Source organism: Drosophila obscura, unplaced genomic scaffold, assembly GCF_018151105.1.
Source record: "Drosophila obscura isolate BZ-5 IFL unplaced genomic scaffold, ASM1815110v1 contig_201, whole genome shotgun sequence".
NCBI lineage: Eukaryota > Metazoa > Arthropoda > Insecta > Diptera > Drosophilidae > Drosophila > Drosophila obscura.
This window is the reverse complement of record NW_024542792.1, coordinates 283,441-301,991: the sequence shown is the minus strand read 5'-3', so window position 1 is coordinate 301,991 and position 18,551 is coordinate 283,441. Positions and strand designations below refer to the sequence as shown.

General features: G+C 48.7%; 4 protein-coding genes across 4 annotated transcripts; 3 read left to right on the top strand and 1 right to left on the bottom strand.

Moving 5' to 3' along the window:
* Positions 1-5,603: 5,603 nt before the first annotated feature.
* On the bottom strand, positions 5,604-7,531 carry LOC111075682 (putative transporter svop-1). Its single transcript, XM_041593993.1, has 4 exons — positions 7,522-7,531; positions 6,920-7,441; positions 6,187-6,837; positions 5,604-6,120 (listed from the first exon to the last, which is right to left on the bottom strand). Exons 1-4 carry the CDS (start codon positions 7,529-7,531, stop codon positions 5,681-5,683), a joined length of 1,623 nt encoding a protein of 540 aa, XP_041449927.1. The 3' UTR covers positions 5,604-5,680.
* A 938-nt stretch (positions 7,532-8,469) lies between these two features.
* Positions 8,470-8,858, top strand: LOC111075684. Its single transcript, XM_022369131.2, has one exon. The coding sequence runs from the start codon at positions 8,556-8,558 to the stop codon at positions 8,799-8,801; it is 246 nt and encodes an 81-aa protein (XP_022224823.1). The 5' UTR covers positions 8,470-8,555; the 3' UTR covers positions 8,802-8,858.
* A 331-nt stretch (positions 8,859-9,189) lies between these two features.
* On the top strand, positions 9,190-9,630 carry LOC121404465. Its single transcript, XM_041593992.1, has one exon. It carries the CDS (start codon positions 9,190-9,192, stop codon positions 9,628-9,630), a length of 441 nt encoding a protein of 146 aa, XP_041449926.1.
* A 31-nt stretch (positions 9,631-9,661) lies between these two features.
* LOC111075683 lies at positions 9,662-16,804 on the top strand. The gene is made up of 2 exons (XM_022369130.2): positions 9,662-9,707; positions 14,454-16,804. Exons 1-2 carry the CDS (start codon positions 9,677-9,679, stop codon positions 15,353-15,355), a joined length of 933 nt encoding a protein of 310 aa, XP_022224822.2. The 5' UTR covers positions 9,662-9,676; the 3' UTR covers positions 15,356-16,804.
* The last annotated feature ends 1,747 nt before the right edge of the window (positions 16,805-18,551 follow it).

Below are 18,551 nucleotides of genomic sequence, written 5' to 3'. Positions count from 1 at the left end.
AAATACACAAATACGAGCCTAACAAATTAAGAAAATGCCAAGCGATCAGATCAGATACAGCAACAAACAAAAAACAAAATAAATATCACAAAAAATTCTTAACAGTTTTTGCTTTTGGCTATGGTTTTTCCCGGTGTTAGGGATACGGATTTTTGGCAAGTACGGAAGTGTTGCAAGTTGCAAGTACAAAAAAAAAAAGCACTCACTTCACTGAACTGGACTCGCTCGCTCGCTCGCTCTCTTTCTTTCGTTCTTTCGCTCTCGCGTTTGCTGTATTTTTTTTTTTTTATATATATTCTGCGCTTTGGCGCAGGTAACGGTAATTGTAAAACAACAACAACAAAAAAATACACTGACACTAGACACTGGGGGCAGGTGGGAGGCGATGGAGGAGGAGGAGAAGCCAGGCGGCACTTGGGCGTCGCAGTACTAAAAAAACGAGGCTCGATCACGATCCGAGCGGATTCGGACTCGGACTTGGACTTGGACTCGGATTCGTATGCCTGGCTCAATGCCTGGTGATGATGCGGTGAGATGCGATGTGGCAAACAAGCGGCCAAGCGAGCAGCACGTGTGAACTCGACGAGCGACGAACGCGAAATACGCAAACCAGCCAAGATACTTTCTTTGGCCTCGTAATGTAACTGTCGGGAACACAAGAAGAAAATCAAGCCAAGACACAGATACACACAGACACAGGTGCACAAGCCACGAGCAGAGACGAGCGCAGAGTCTAGCGACTGCGCGGCCAGAAGCTTCAGACTTCGGCTACGGCTGCTGCGGCTGCGCCATGAGCTTTCAGACACTGCTGGCTGGCTGGCCCCTGTTGGCAGCTGCACCAAATGAGCACAGTCACAGCCGAGAGAACTTGTTGCTAGAAGAGCCTCGCTTCTCTTTCACTGCCTCCTCTGGTTCTGCCACAGTCGCAGCCGCAGCCGCAGCCACGGCCTCGGCCTCTGCTACTCCTGCTGCTTGTTTGTTCTTTTAGTGGCACTTGGCCAAGCCTAGACTGAGACAGATATTGGACGGCGCGGCGCCGCTAATCAAGCGGCCTAATGACATAGAATCGCTTGCCAATTAGACGCGGCGCGATCCGCAATAAAATCTACCACTACACTGCCCACCACTCCAGCAAAGATGCTCCTGCAAACAGAGCAGACAAGGAGAACAAAAATTAAAAATTTATTTGCACACATTTTTATTCCCTGGCAATTGACTAGAGCCGATAATGAAGGGCGCTATAGAGGGTTGAACGTGTACATGTGCCCCGGTTTGCTCAGTTTGCTAGTTGCTGTTCGAATTCGATCGAAGCATTGCCATAAACCATGGACTGATCTGCTAGGGTATCAAAAGCTTCGGCTCCCAAAGCCTAATAGTTTTTGTTTGCTTCTCGTTATTTCGCCATAGCGACATGGCAGCAGCTAGTTTCTCTGTCGTAGATTTGGCGCACTTGAACTTGAACTTTCAGAGCGCACATTTTCAGCAGCGGGCGAAGCGAGACTGTATACCGTCGACTTTGAATACCCAAGCAAAATTAAGCTCTCACCAAGACAGAAAAACCAATAGACCACACCTGTTGGTGGGTATCGAAAAGCACATGCCAAAAGCTGTCGTGGATGTGGGAATACGGGTAGGGGTAGGGTAGCGGCGGCTGGCTGCCCCACGAAGATTGTAATAAATTTTTTGGGTTCCCCAATTGTGCAGCATTTATATTTGTGCAAAAGAAGGAAGAAAGAGGAGGGAGGGAGCTCTTTGCATCATAACGGTTGAATGTTGAATGCTGGCTGATGACAACTTATCAAGATTGGGGGACAGTTAGCGATCAAATTGATTTAAAGAATAAGCCAAAATTTCCGTTTCCGCACTTTGCATACCTGTTGTCGCCCACCTCTCCACCATCTCTGACGGGAAACGGCTGCCTATTCTCTCTCTCTCTCTCTGTTACACACGCACACATGACTGATGTGCAACGGTTTTTATGCTGGTGTTGTTCTTGCCTTGTGCTTTTCTCCTCATTTGCTGTTAGAGAGGCTGCTGCTGCTGCAGCTCTCTCTCTCTCTCTCTCTCTCTCTGACTTACTCTATCCTCCAAGTTGAGACTCTCTTTTGCAAACACACACACACACACACACACTCTCTCACTGAAACTGGGCACATTTAAACGGTAAACATCATGAAAGCATTTGGAAAGTGGTTGTGGTTCGTGGTGTTTGCATTTTGCATTTCTTCGCATTCTTTCTCTGTCGCTGCCCGCTTGCTGCTGCTGCTGATGCTGCTGCTGCTGATGATGATGATGCTTCTGCAGCAAAAGAAGAAGGAGAAGAAAAAAAGAACAACAGCAACGGTAATACAGACCGAAGACGGGGTTTTCATTTCTGAGAATTGATTGGCCGTCGCGGCGTACTCCACACGCCACAGCCAACAGCCAGTCTTAATTTCTTGTTGCATTCCTTTGGATTCTGTACCGCTGCAGCAGCAGCAGCAGCAGCAGCAGCACCAGCAGCGTTTGCAGCAACAGGTGCTGCTGCAGCCAGACCAAACTGCTGCTTCTGCTGGGCTGGAGCCATTGCGATTGTGATTAAATATCGTTTGTTGGCGGGCGTTGGCGTCGTCGTTGTTGTCCTGATCGTTCGTTCGCTTGATTAGCCTCAACATGGACAAGGTGTATCAAAATAGCGTTCTCTCAGCATTCTTAATCGGTATTAAAATGTCCAGCAGTTGTTTCAATGGTATATTTATGTGGCACTGCAGCAAAGTAGTTGCTGTTGATGCGCCATGACTGGGACAATGTGCTCCTCCCTGTCAGCTCTAGTCCTTCGTAACGATCTTCTCTTAGAATAGCACTCCACGTCGCGCTCTTCTCTTTCAAATCCACTACTAATACCACCCACCCCCCTCACCAAACTCCACACGAAGCATCAGTCTTCGCACTCTCCTCTCTTACACACTCCCCGTCGCTCTTCGCCGCACAAGCTCTGTTCTCATTCCCATTCCACGCATGCGCAGTCCACTTTTGAATTTGACATCATCAAGCAGCAGCAGCGCCGTCTCTGCCTCTCTCTCTCTCTGCCTTGGCCGTCGGACGTCGCCATCGCTGTCGCTGTCGCAGTCGCAGTTGTTCTCTCATTTCTTTCTTCCCACTTGGCGGGTAAACTATCGCCATTGCCTGTTTCTATGACAGGCATTGGCACACTTTGCCTCTACACCACCACTCCGCCCGCCCTCCATCACTGTCATTGCTTCTATTGCTGTCATCGTTGTAATTCCTCAACGCACTTGCCTCTGCTTCACGACTGCTCTGCTGCTGTCGCTACTGATGCTGCTGCTTCTGTCGCTGCTGCTACTGCAGGTAGTTCTTATTGGCATTGCCATTTGCCTCCTCTTCTGCGTCGCCGCGTCCTCTGTCGCCGCCGAATGCCCATTTGGCTAAGTCGACTATTTAACTATTTTTGCCATTTGGCTCGATAAGCTCTCAAGATGCTGCTCCATTTGGCTGTACGCGACATTTATCTCTGATTTTATTTTACGGCGTTGTCGTTGTCGGCATGGCATCCCACAGCCCCCATCTTTCCCCCTCGCAACTCCACGCAATTGACTTGTGCCACCTGTGACTCGCTAGAATCGAGGCCCTCGCCAGCGGTGCGTCGTGACCCAGAAGCAAATGAAGCTGAGTGTGCCCAGACATCGCCATTGTTGTCGCCGCCACCTCCGCCGCCTCCGCCAGCAAGCTAATGCCGATGCTAATTTGTGTCCATTATGGGGTTAGTGGGGCCCGTTCCGTCTTTACACGGCACCCCCCCTGACAAGATTGATGGCAGTCGAGTCAGGCCATTTGTGGCTGGCTTTGCGTCTCATTTTGTCACCTGCAATTGGCATTTTTGTGACCCCAACACAACTCACGCAAAAGGGGAAAGGGAAAAACCTTTTCTTCGTGATATATTTAAAATATAATTTGGTAACTTTTAGGTGGAAAAGCTATCTGAGAGTCAGTGTAAGATTGTCCACTAGCTTAGCCACTCATTTATTTTATATTAATAAGGCCTGGTGACCCCGAAAAATTGGTATCTGAGAGGAAAGAATTGCTAAGATGATACACGTCTGTGGTTTCATCGACTGTGGATGGTAGCACACTTAATGTGGATTGTGAAGGATATCTAGGTGCCTCGCTTGGCGCAGCTTAATTTGTATTTTTATCGGAATTGGTGACCCCAGCAGCTTTGCGTCAAGTTGGGGTGGAAGGTTGGGCGCCGGCCAGTTGAAGGCAAGTTGATGTGGGTTGTGTACTGGATTCACAATCGACTTGCATCACTTGCAGCCCCCACAGATGGCGCAGATGCTTTCACGATGGCAATGGCAATGCCGTTGGCTAATGTAACTGGCATTGGAACTGGGAACTGGGGAATGGGATTGGGACTCGTCGCACTGCCACTGAGACAGAGACTGACACTCAGACTAAGACTCAGACTGGGACTGGGACTGGCAGTTGTTATGTGGTTTTCTGGCCAATGCCATATAAGTCGAGAAATGCGCAGTTAGGCAATCAATGGCCAACGATCCAGCGACGCTTCTTGGGCCCCGATTGTGGCAGAGGGAATCACAAACTGCCATCGGAATCCGCAATGGCATTGCCACTGTCAGTGTCTGTGTATCTGTGAATCTTTGGATCTGTGCATCTATCTGGCTGTGGCATAAAAGCCGTTGGCGTTGGCTGTGGCTCTAGCTCATGCAACGTGTGTGTTATGATTGGCAACGGTTTGTTGCTTGGCTGCTTGCTGAGTGGAGTGAAGTGAAGTGAAGTAGCTTGGCTGCCTGGTTACCTGCTTGGATTGGTGGTCAGAGGTGCCGCCGCGCCGCCTCAGACTGTGACCAGCCGGCGGAGCAAATACCGTTTTGCTGAATAAATACGCACAAAAACAGCCACAGACAGCCAACAACAACAAGTGGCGAACCGATCCATAGATACCGTGTAGCGGAGATTTAATAATAATTTAATGTAACTTGATAAATATTTTAAAATTTCAAATAAATCATAAGCTCCAGTACATACTGACTAAGTACAGGTATAAGGGTAGAGTCACGGCAACAGAAGCGACTCACAACGTTCCTTCTCTTTTTTAATTTAATTTAATTTTTTTTTTCTGCTAACTATGAAAATTAATGGCCCATTTTGTTGTCTGCTGGGGAGCCAAGCAGATGCCAGCATAACTCTTATATCGGCTGAGGACAGTGACAAACAGCTTCACGCATTGTGTCATGCCACTCGACGCACTGAGCAACCCGGAGTAGCAGCTGACGTTAAAGTTGGTGGTGATGCGACGACGGCACTTGGAATGCGTTTAGTTCACCCCTCCACACAGACCCCGCCCCACCTTGGTCCGATCTGTCCGCTTGTGGCAAATGCTTGGGAATGTTAATGCCGCCGCCTGCCTTGGTGACAAGAACAACAACGCAGATGCGGCAGATGAGGCAGAGAGCCAGGAATGAGCACAAACATTTACCTAATCCATTTCCAATGTGGCCTGCTCCCGTTCCCGTTTCCCAATCCCAGAACCAAACCCAATCCCCATCCCGATCATGATTCCCCCTATACCCACAGACTCGTTTCTTTGCCCCATTGGGGTGTCAGCTGGTTTCTGTCTTGCTTTTCCTTTACTGTTCCTCTTAATGGGTATAAACTAATCCTACTTAGAGCTAATTGCCAAGATCGGTGTCGTTGTGGCCGTCACAATTGCCGTTGCCGTTGCCGTCGCCGAGGGCGTCGTTGTCGTTGTCGCTGTCGCTGTTACACTCTTGGTACGCGACTTCTCGGGCAGGAAATAGCCCAAGCTGCAGAGTAAGATGACCAGACCGAGCAGCCCCCAGAACACCGTGTCGCAGCTGGCGAAGAGCAGACGACCCAACAGATTGCTGCCGACCACCGCACCGAGGCGACCCATCATCATGATGAAGCACATGCCCATGGCGTTGATGTGCGTGGGATAGAACTCCATGGCAATGGTGCTAACCAGACCGCCGCAATTGCCAATGGCCATGACGACGGTCAGGCCGATGACCACCAGAGCAAATTGTTCCACATAGTGCAGACCCACCAGGCAGATCATTGTCAGAGCCATCCAGCCCACTGAAAGTGGACAAAGAGAGATATATCCTTCTGGCAGGACACTGCTCTGACTGCTCTGATACTCACTTAAGAGATTCTTCTTTCCGGTGTAATCAATGATATAGGCAAACACCAAATAGATCACTGTGAACGCTGCTCCAATGATGATCATCACCTGGTAGGTGTTCGTATCGACATCCATGGCACACGCCTCCGGGCCACTGTTGCCGGTGTTATCAAACTCCTCCAGCACCTGGCAGAGGAGCGTTGCTTGTCCGCCGCGTGCGCCCAGCTCATCGAGTATGGTGGGGAACCACATGAAGATGCCCTGGGCCATGCAGTAGACGAGGAACTGAATCGTACAGATGTTCAGTGTGTGCAACAGCCGGGAGCGATAGAAGAGCGGCACTGTCTGCCGCCATACGAGTCGCACGGCGTCGCAAAATCCGTGCACATCCGACAGACTGGCACCGCCACTCTCCAGTGAAATCGCCCGCACTGGATACTCGGAGCTGGGCCTGCCACTGTTCTGGCTGTAAATGGTTTTCAGTGTCTCCAGGGCTGCCTCGCTGTGGCCCTGCACCAGCATATATTTGGGCGTCTCGGGCAGCATGGAGAGGCCGACGAGAGCGAGCAACGAGATGGATACGTTGGCGATCAGCAGCACGCGCCACGAGGAGAAGCGCAGGCCCAGGACAATGGTTTCGATGCGTACAGGAAGAATGGCAATGGCCATGGCTAAGAAGGGAGACAGAGAGCGATGAGAGCGATGAGAGCGATGAGATGCCCAAGCAGAGAGCAGTGCAAATGTTGTACCCACCTGGAGCAAAGATCATGGACAAACAGAGGAAGCCCGAGAGCAGTGTTACATGCCTCACCCTCGAGCCGTTGCCATGGAACTCGCCGCACAAACTGAAGACGCACGCCTGACCGCCGGAGATGAAGAAGCCCGTGAGGAAACGGAACACGATCAGCATCCAAATGTTCACCGAAAAGCCGGAGACAATCGAACAGGCGGCGGCAAAAAAGAGCGCATACCGCAACGTGGTCACGCGGCCCCATGTGTCTGCCAGGAAGCCCATGGCATGGGAGCTGAGCACAACGCCCAGAAAACCAGCCGAGGCCAGGATGCCCTGCTGATCGATCGTCGGCTGGAGGTCGCACTTCATGGGATTCATGATCAGACTGACGCCCATGATCTCCACCATTACGGCCATGAAGCAGAGCCCACAGATGAGCAGCAGCTTGTAGTGGAAGCGTCCGACTCCCGTCAATGTGATGGCCGCCTCGAAGCTGTGCGGCTTGGGCGGCTGCGGCTTCTCCAGGCCATCGCCTCCAATGGCTGCAAAATACAAGCGGGGGTATGGTTATTCCGGGGATCAGTCAATCATCAGTCAGCTTTTTGGTGTCAATTCCCGAAACTGATTTGCATAATTGTCTGAAAATGTAGCTGCAAATCGCAATAAAGATTCTGCAGCTGCTGCAGCCGTGGCTCAGTTGAATAGAAACGATGGCCGGGAAAGACTCGCCGCAACCGAAGGACCAGGACAAGGACAAGGACACGACGACGCCAGAGGACGACAATGTGCGCCTGCCCAAGGAAGAACAGTCAGCGGCGGCGGCCTTCTTCGAGTCAAAGACCTTTCGCCTGATCTCCATCTTTCTGTATTTGGGCGGCATCAGCGGCCTGGGCATGGTCCTGGCCCTCTACTATCTCATGTTCTTTGACTCCAGCATGCCGGACATCCACCTCAAGTTTCCCGTCTCCATTGGCGGCCATCCAGTGCAGAAGGTGCACGAGTACCAATGAGCTGCCGCCCCCGCCCCCGCCCCGCACACAGGTGAGTCTGAGTCGGCATGGGGAGGGGAGGGGGAGGGGTTTGGCATGGGCCCCAGCTAATTGGATTTGCCAAAAGGCACAGACACAGGCAAAGTCAACGGACTCGACCAGTCAATTACCCTGGGTAATGCAGCAGTGCCCCTCAGTTTACATTGGATTTTGGCCAGCAGCAGAGTTTCATTGAATATATTTTTGTGCTTAGCTTAAAAGTTCTCTCCGAGCTCTGGCAGCTGGAGGTTATTTGGGATCCCAGTAAAATGTTGCTAGAGCGCTGCACCAAAACTGAACTTGATGGATGGGTCTGGTCTAGTCATGACGCTGATGTTAAATCAAACCAGGTCAAGTGGCTGCCAACGAGTGGGGGAATGGGGGGTGGGATGTGTGGTGGGACGAATCTTATTAGCATGTAGGGCCAACAGCCAAGACGCTGGCCCACCGAACTGCCTAAAGAAACCGCAAAACAACCGAGCGGAAAGCGCACCCCCCCCCCACAAACCACCCCCACGAGTGCAGCTCGAGCAGTCAGTCGGGGCCAATTGTGTTCAGTACGCCGCCATCAGAGCTTCTTGCGTGGTTTCGGTTATCGGTTCGAACGCGCGCGCTTCCAGTAACCGTCATGTCTGCACCATCGATGATGTCCAGCCTGGCCGCCGTTGTCAAGGAGGCGGGCAGTGACGAGGAGATTCAGGTGCCCAAATCCGATGATTTCTTCGAGTCGAAGGCATTCCGGTTGCTCACACTGATCCTCTATATGGGCGGGGTCAGTGGCATGGGCCTAACCCTGGCCGTCTACTATCTGTTCATCTGGGATTCGCGCATGCCGCCGCTGCCCGTGTTCAAGCATACGCATCCCATTGGCTAGGAGGGCCAGCCGCACTGCCTCCCTCCTAGACTGCCAACATCATCATCATCATCATCATCATCATCAGTGACCAGATTGGGTGAGTCTCCAAAGTCGACTCAGTGTGTGTGTGGGGGAAGAACCCTTGGGAGGGCTTAATTAGTGACGGGATCCGATATCAAATAGTTGACAGCCACGCACAAAATTAATCCGCTTTGCTACGTTGCCCCCGTAAATCGCAGAGTTGGAAGCCCCATGGGATGGTGGCGAGGGGGGATGGGGGCGTGGATAGAATAGATAGTCCGGCTTTATGCCAGCCGCGTGCCGATTTTGATTTAATCGCCGGAGACATCAAATCAGTAATAGAAGCGCCGCACGGCGAACCGGGCCACAGTCCGTCATGTCCACAATGTCCGTGTCTGCGTCCAGTGGCGCCACTTCAATTGGAGCACCAATTGGACTGCGAACCGGCACCAGCGTTGCCAATCTGGCAAAGATTGTGAACATTATCGAGTCGAATGTGCGGGCAGATGACCGCGACGAGGAGCAGCAGCAGCTTGAGGCCTCCAAAGGCGCCGCCAGCAGCGGCAGCAGCAGCAGCGTTCGCCTGGCCAGCAGCAGTGCGCCCCGTAGGAGCACCTGTTCGTACGTGCCCAAGTCGCCGCAGCTGGAGGAGATTGTGTTTGCGAAGCCCACCTGCATGGAGCGCTTTGCCCGCTACTTTGTCATTGTCATCTATCTGTGCGGACTGTGCTGCCTGGGCTTCTTTCTGTCCATCTATCACATCTTCTTTTGGGACTCGCGCATGCCGCCCGTCTTCAAGGGGCAGAAGAAGCCCGCCTTTGGCTAGCGACGACCCGCCCCATCGATTTGGATATCTTAGTTCACGTCCGTCCATGTCCATTCTGAAGAGAAACTTAATTTTTGGTAAGCCCCAACCGTACAGCCGAAACATGTGAACAACAGAAAAAATAGACGACTCCGTCAGGGAGGTCGGAAAGATGCAATCCAATTCAGTCAATGAATATCGGAGGTGGTTCGTTAAGGAAGAAATTCCTTCTGTTAATCTGCTTAAAAGACATATGAACTATGAACAGTACAAATCAAAAAAAACACCTGCCAGAAACAACTCAATTATACCCGATATTTGAAGAGATTAGCAATATATTAGTCTTGTACCCGATAAAGTGTATATATATACAACAAATATATTGTTTAGGCCACATAAATCATGTGTTTACTGCGTACCAGGCATAAAAGTAGAGGCGCGGCATTTGCCCTGGGCCACAACGTTACCGCTCGTTTTTCTTGTAGATTTAAGTGTGTTTTTGCCTTGAATTCAGCTTAAATACAGAATGCAGATGGAATTTTGGAACCTTAACTGCTCAAGATATTTCTAATTATTTGAATGAGCTCCCTGTTAAAGTTCCTTTGGAATTAAAACTTCAAGCTTCGATTGAAAGGACTCCACCATGTACATATATATGTAGCATGTCTATTAAGTTACCTTCCTGCCAGAGAGCTCTCCTAAAACTCTCTCTCCCTCTCCCTCTCAGTACTCTCATCTGTGGTGTTGGGAGTGGGTGTGCTCCCTTGGGAGTAGTACCTCCTGGACTCGTGTCTCGCAGCTTAATCAGCTTTGTCGGTACATACATAAGTAAGCAGAAAGATAAACCAAATTGTTGGCTCCTTAGTGGTGGCTCCAAGGGTGCAACGTGCAAAGTGGCAGGTGGCAGGTGGCAGGTGGGGGCAGGTGCTGTAGGGTGGGTGTATTGTAAGCTTGGGCCGCCCATCATTTTCGAGGCCAGCATGAAAGGTTCCACCACCTGGCCAACGACAAGGAGCAAAACTCCTTGAGGGCAACTGCAACTGTGCAACAAATGCAAAATGTGAATGGATGCATGTGTGTGTGTGTCCCAGTGTGCCAGTGTGACTGTGTGAGTGTGGCCTACATCTTGGCCAACTTGACAAATACCTATGTATGTACACCTAGACACTTATGGTCACAACAATAGGTACGACAATACGTATAACTAGAGCAGAGGCTGGCATGTGAGTGTCTGCGTGCCACCGCCTGAACTAGCGCATTGACGTGGCCCGTACTTGACTCTGAGTCGCAATTTCTCATCCAATTTACAATAAGTCATTCTCTCTTAGTTTTGTTTTTATTTAAAATATTTAAGCTGAGCTCCAAGCCCCATGAAGGTGTACCTATTCACTTGACCACAGCTGTATGTATATGTGTGTGTGCGAGTGTAGCGCAGCTTATACAACAAAATCAATGGCCAACATTGCAATCGCTTGGTGTCCGTGTCGCTGTCGGTGTCCGTGTCCGTGTACCACCCCCTGCCACCCGTCACTCGTCTCCACGCCACTGTTCTCGTTCTCGTGCCTGCGCTCGCTCGCTCGATTCTCACTGCTCTGCTCTGCTCTGCTATGCTGGCTGGGCGACTGCAGTCGGTGCCGAACGCTGTCCTAGTGACCCAGTTGCAGTTCGTTCACCCCACTCGGCCCAAAGCCTAGCGCAGAGCCGAACCGAGCGCGCAAGGCAACGAAAACGAAGGTGTGCCAGGGGGAGGGGCAGCTGAAGCGAAAGTTTTTGGCGAGGCGAGGCAAGCGCAGCAAAAAAGAAAGAAAAAGAAAAAACCTCGGCAGAGCCGTTGCGGCAGGCGTCCTTCGAAGCACCTGCGAAGGTTGCCAGCCACTGTCAGTGCTACGCACCCCACACCCCACCCACCGCCACTGCAGCAGGATGGGCTATGATTGCGCCTACAAATTGTAAATATTCCACGCCTGATTGACTGACTGACAGACGGGCCCACTGGTCCAATGATTGATTGAAGAAATGCCATCCAGCCAGCCGCGCAATTTCATTTCCGCAAGCGCTGAGTCATGCGGGGGTACCGCACTTGACACACAAAGCAACGCAGCAGCAGCAGCAGCAAGCGAGGGAGAGACGTGCCGACGTGCCCCCACAATGGATGCGGTTTTGTTTGTGGAATTCCAGCTGCCAGCGGCGAGCGCCTGCAACAAAAACCAGGGAGAGAGAGCGGAGAGGAGACTGACTCCTACGCCGCTAAAGCTAAAGCTACAGAGCAACAAAGCAACAAAGCAACAGAGCAGAGCAACAGAGCAGAGCAGCATCTTGTATTCGCACGAAAATGCAAATGCAAATGAGAAGCGGCTGGCACTGTCGAAGAGGGTGGTGGAGGAGGAGAGAGCGCCGTAAAGGCAGGCGCAAACAGGCATTTTATGAATGAAATTAAATGCGAGGGCGACCGAGGATCGCAAATGAAGCCAAACGAGCAACAACAACAACAACAACAACAACAAACAACAAAAACACAGCTCAAGTCCGATGCCGAAGCTGAAGGCAAGGCCATGATGACACGAAGGCCAGAGAGAGAGCGAGAGAGAGAGAGAGAAATAGCACGAACACGAAGCTCCTGGCACTGGCAGGCAGGCTGGCTGGCTGGCTGCTGTGCTGTGCTGTGGGTCGGTCTCTGCTGCTGCTGCTCCTCTGCCGCTTGGTGCTTTTTGGCGACGTCGTCGTCGTCATTTCACTTGCATACGCTCGACGCGTCGGTTCGAATACAGTTTTTTGCGCGCTGCCGCTCTTGGGCGCCCCACTGAAACACACATATTTCTTTTTCTACTCTTGCCGCGACGCGTCCCGCTATCCCCCATCACATAGGAAGAACAACAGCAAGAACAAGCGAAACGTCAACAAGAATATTGCATTTAAAACAACAACAGTTAGACTAACGGTCACTGCCAACACAGGAAACCGAAAACTGAAAGCCGAAAACTTAAAACGTAAAACCGAAAACCAAAACAAAATTAACATAAAAGGGCTGAAACATATCAGAGAGACAGACAAAACGGAAACAAAAATAATAGTGCAAAGGGACAAACAGCATTGAACAGCAGTCGAATCAAACGGAACACCAAACGGAATCAAAAACATCAATCAAAATGAACTCGAAAGTGAACTCGCTGGAGGAGAAAGTGAAATTGCCGCCCACAGAGACAATAAGTCGCTGCTATCAGCCGCAGCAGAGCAACCGTAAGGTCATACGCATCCTGACCGTCGCCGTTTATGTGCTATGCGTCTCGCTGGCGGCCATCATGCTCTCGCTCTACTATATATTCATATGGGATCCGACCATCCGGCCGTTTGTCACCAAGGCCAATCACTGCGGTAAGACGAACATGGGATCAGATCGGATCAGTTGGCAAATCCAATCAAGGCAACGCAACCCAAACCCCAAGCCCCAAATCCAATCCTAACATAGCCCATCCTTATTAACCCATTCGAGATACACCGAGTATGCCAATTTGCGTTGTGGTCAATCTGCTGGTCAATTGCCCAGACATTGTGGCTTAAATCGAACTGTGATATGGCCCAAATCCGGACCGCTGGCAGTAAGGATGCAAGGGTGGGGGAAGGGAGGGAAAGACCATTATCGATGGGGTTGGATGGTTCTCAATGCCCGAAACGGAAGGGCGTGAAAGTTGCACACATTTTACCGCCTCGCTCTCCCTCTCTCTCGCTCTCTCTCTCGTCCTCTGCTGCTCCTTCGGTTTTAGTTCAGTTTTTGTAAATCAACTCGAAATTAGGTCAATGGGGTGTCATGCACACGAGCACATCCCAAAGCCCCCCCCCCCCCCATCACCCACCCACCAGCCACACACAAAAGGGTGCAGTTTTCCACTGTCTGTGTATGCATTTTCATTTCTGCAGCTTGCAGTTCAATAAATCTAATTCGGAGCAATTAACACAGAGAATCTCAGGCAATGAGGGTGCCAAATTATATGAGGGCTAAATTCAATTTGCAGAGGAAAAGCCAGGCGGGCATGGCCCCAAAGGGAAACTTCAATACACTCGTATACTCAAAACAAAACCAAAGTAAATTTCTTGACCTGCCCGACACACGAGCATGTGCATATGTATGTGTATGCTGTGTATGTATGCACTCGTATGTGTATGTATGACCTACTCTGGCAGCCCAACCAGCAACTGTCTCATGTTCGCTTGCAAGCAACGCAAACAACTATCTTATTTCCTGATTGCGTCCCTATCAATATGGTTAAGGGGGGAGATGATATTAATAGCCAAACAGCAAAGGGGAGAGGGAAATTCAACTCATGGAGCATTCAATTATCCACAGGGGGAAACTTCAAGTTGCCTTCCATTCAAAAATAAATAAATAAAACTTCTTGACCAGCTCCAAACACAGAGAACATATGCCTTGGAAACTCTACTCTAACTCTTGGCTGGACAAAACAAACCTTTAGGCAAACAGAAATATAAAATTACGCAAATGATATTTGATTATTTGATTATTTGATATTTGATTAAAGCGGTAAGAAAACGGAAATGGTTACACCATTCGTTTGAGTTCTTTAAGTACGCCAGGGTAAATCAGAACTCTTTTATCTGTGAATATTTATGGATCAGTAAAGGAAATAGGGCTATAAGAAATGTATCTTTATGACTGCCTAATTCATTTGGCAAACAGCAGTAAATGCTGGAAAGGAACAGCTATCGAGCTATACATACTCTAAACTGTATACATACATATGTATGTACATACATTGGGTTAATTATGATTATTTTTTTAATCACAGAGAAAAACAGTGTTAATTGTTGTTGGTTTGGATTTCTTGCAGATAAAATTGTGATACCCGAGAAAATAGCCATTCGCCTACTTAACTCATCGGAAGTCACCGCGGAGCAGTTCTACAAGCACATCCTCGAACAGTATCGCATCCATAACCAACTGCAGCAGCAGCGCCAGCAGTTCCTGCAGAAACAGCACCTTCAGCTGCAGCAGCTGGAGGCGAACAACCGCTTCCAGGAGATCTTTGCCACGGCCACCATCATTCAGGCCCATCCGCATCCCCATCCCCGGGAGCCGCTCAAGAAGCCCCTTTTCGTCCCCTCGGCTAACAACAGCAGCAGCAGCAGCAACAGTGGCAGTGGCAGCGTCAGCGGCAGCGACCTTGGACCCTTCCGCATGGAGCCACCCGCCTCGCAGCCATCCAACATGGAGGATATGGTTAAGGGTGCCACCACTGGCCATCATCTGCCCATGCTGCTGGACACCTCGCCGCCGGCGGACAGCACCGGCATGGGGCACATAAAGCGCAAGACACATCGCGGCCACTACAAGCACCATCGGGCGCGTGCCGGCGGCTCGAAGAAGCTGACCTCCAGCTCAGGCATGGGTGGCGGTTCCATGTCAAGCAGCACCACGTCTACGGGCGAGCAGCTGGCTGCCACGGCTGCGGCACCAGTGCCCCATGGCTACATGGACACGCCGCTAAATCCGGCGGCCGGCACCATAGTGCAGCAGCCACAGCTGCAGCTGTACACCTCGATGCCGATACCATTGATCCTCAGTCCCAGCGAGGAGAAGCGGCCCTCGCACCATGCCCACAACCATGCGCATGGCGAGCGTCGAGGTGGGGCGCAGGCACGCAAGCGGACCACCACCGCCTCTGTTTCTGGCTACGACTCCCAGACCTACCTCAATCCGTTCCTCACCGGCGAGCTGATCTTTGAGAAGTAAGCGGCGCCGCTCAGACCACATCAACTTCCTGGTTTTACTCCATTTTTGTACTTACAAATACATACATATAGAGGAAAGACGAATACACTATATATACATATATACATACATATATGTATATGTATATCTGAATAGTTGGCCAATGATTGTTCCAAACTAGAGAACTACATAACTTAGAGAAGAGGATCACAACTTCAGATAGATGATCGGTACTACATGCATACACACACATACATATATACAAGAGATATATACATACATATAAAGATGATCCAGGCAAAATACTATATAGAGGATATAGAGAATATTATAATGAATAATGTTACGTACTTCAAGCAGATAGTTGAAACAATACTAGTTACGAATGTTAGTTGATGTACCCCACACTTGAACCGCACACACACACACACACACACACACACACACACACACACACACACACACACTCACACATTCAGCGAGAGACCATACGGACACGCGCATTATACGGGACCCACTTCAGTAGTCGATCGATATATACATATATCACAAAGATCTCACCAGCAGCGGCCAGCTATAGCTATAGCTCCAGCTCAAGGCTCAAGGCTCACCAGCAAAACTCACCCCACCTAGGACACTGCTTCCAGGCAGCTAGCGAATGCTACTCCAACTACAATAAATAGCTAACTTTAGAGAGAGATAGATAGAGCGAGAGAGAGAGAGTAGTAGTACCCAGAAAATACTAAACCCTACCCTACCAAAACATAAAGATACAGTGGCAAAAAATATCATGTTAAAATGAGAAAAAAGAAGCACCTCAAATCTCACCTCACGCGAAGCGGGTTCTGCTTTGGCACCACCCACCACCCCCCCTAGGATCGATTGAGATCGGTTATACTCGTATGCATATAGAACATGCACCCATACATATATACAAATACATTCTAGGAATACGTATAGTCGTTCCGGCTTGAAAATACAGATATAGAACAGAATACAGAACAGAAGATAAGGCACGGGGGTGTCTTAACGTGACCCCACTCCCAGCTCTAAGACATATTTGCATACCCCAAACACACAAGCTATATACCACATACATACTATATATACACATAACCGATTTCGGACGTGACCGTTCTATTCATATAATACCCATAATGACAACACACTCAGCACTAAAAAAAAAAAAAAAACTAAAAATAATATGAACGATGAACTGCATCCGCATCCAAAGACACGAGAATTGAACTCTCACGAGCAATAAACTAATTACAAACGATATGCATACGATATAGAATTGAATCTGTAACTGAAAACTGCGGCATATACCCGCATACATACATACATACATACTATATATGTATATCTTATATACCGCATATATGTATCTTATATATGTATACCAAACAAAAAACAAATACAATACAAAGTCATTTTGGCAATAATAAAGCATAGCAATCCAAAGGTAAATAGTTTCGAATTTTACTGGTACTCTATCATTTCAAATACAGTTGCGAAAAAAATAATAGCACACTACAATACATTTTTTTCTTGATAAAAAAAAAATGCGCTTACTCTTGCGATTTTTTTTAATTAAAATTTTTTGTATTCTCAGGTTTGTTAGAGTCTCCCATTTCTAAAAATGTGCTTAAAATTTCCTTAAAGCTAAAAATGTGAGTTTAGCAATTATTTAAAAATTGCTTGTGGTGGTGGTGCTATTATTTTTTTCACAGCTGTATATATATGTATATATATCTTTTCACCAAGAAATATCACAAAATTGTTGGGGTAGTTATTTCACAATTTGTTGAACCCAAAAAAAAATAAACAAACAAAAAAAACAAAACCTAATAATTTTATCTTTCTTTTTTAGAGATCTTTCTCGAAGAAATCTTTCACAAATATTTCTTTGATTGCTCTGCCATAAAGGATCTGTCACCATTTCACCATTGAATCCTGCTACATGGATCTGCACACCGCAACTCTTTGCCCACAATGTTGACACTTTTTCATAGAAATCCACTTTGTTCCATGGGTTCCATGGGGGGGGAGGCACTCACCGAACTCGCGCTCGCAATCGATTACATAGGCAGGATTATCCATAGCGCCACAGAGACTCCGCTGGCTTCCTGGTTGCAGAGCTGAATGCTAAGGATAGCTCAAATATGTGACCGACAGACCGCTCTGTCTGCTCACAACTGACGTACGCAACACGACTTTTGGGGCTATTGAAGTGTGAGCATGTCCGGGTATCTAAGCTGTCGCTGCCCGCTGCCTCCGTACGTGCCCGTGCCCGTGCCCCACCGCCCGGAGAGTCACAAAGTCCGATTGAAATTGCGATCTGTAAAGTTGGCTCGGTCTCCTGGTGTCTCGCTGGCTCACGTCTATATTCCAACCATTTCTTGTACACACTCATAAAGCAGAGACGAACAAAACCAAAAACAAAACAAAAGAGGCCGTAAATCTTAAATAACCTGCAATGTGCTACGTAATCGTAATCTGCAAAATTCAGTATCATCGGAGGGGTGTATAAGTTCTTCGGTTGGATAAGCAAAGACAGCACAGCAGATAGAACTAGCGCACATCGTAACGATCGTTGCGGTCTCATATTTACACCACTGTGATGGATGGACTGGGACGCCATTCCTTCCAGAAATTACAACTAGAAGCCAGAGCAGAATCGTTGGAGCCACACACACGTGCACAGTGCGCTCCGCAACTGTAAGACTGCCCTTTGGCAGAGTACTAAAAGCAATAATAAATCTACATAGCGTATCTACTTAAAGCCAAGAATTTGCTCTTTCTCTCTCTCCCTTTAAAAGATTAAATTTACATCGAAAAATGGATTCTTTTGGGCTTTACATTATAAATATTACGAGCTATACTTTTCCCAAAATACAAGGGACATGGCTGGTCCTTATAGATGCATCGAGAAGAGCTTGTAATAAAAATAAAATCAGTATTCAAATGGGTAAATTCGAATAACAAAGTACATATTTTATGTATGGCCAATATTAGTCGATTGGCTCGATGATTTATTACATTTAGAGCTAAAATTAGTCGATACATTTGCTTATTTCAGACCGGACACAAATCAACAGTTGATCTGATTTGTTTACCATGGATATTTGATAGGATAACCAGACACAATTCAGTAAGTGGATGCAATTAGTAGTCATTCGATGATAGCTAAATCTTTCAAACAGCCAACTCCAAG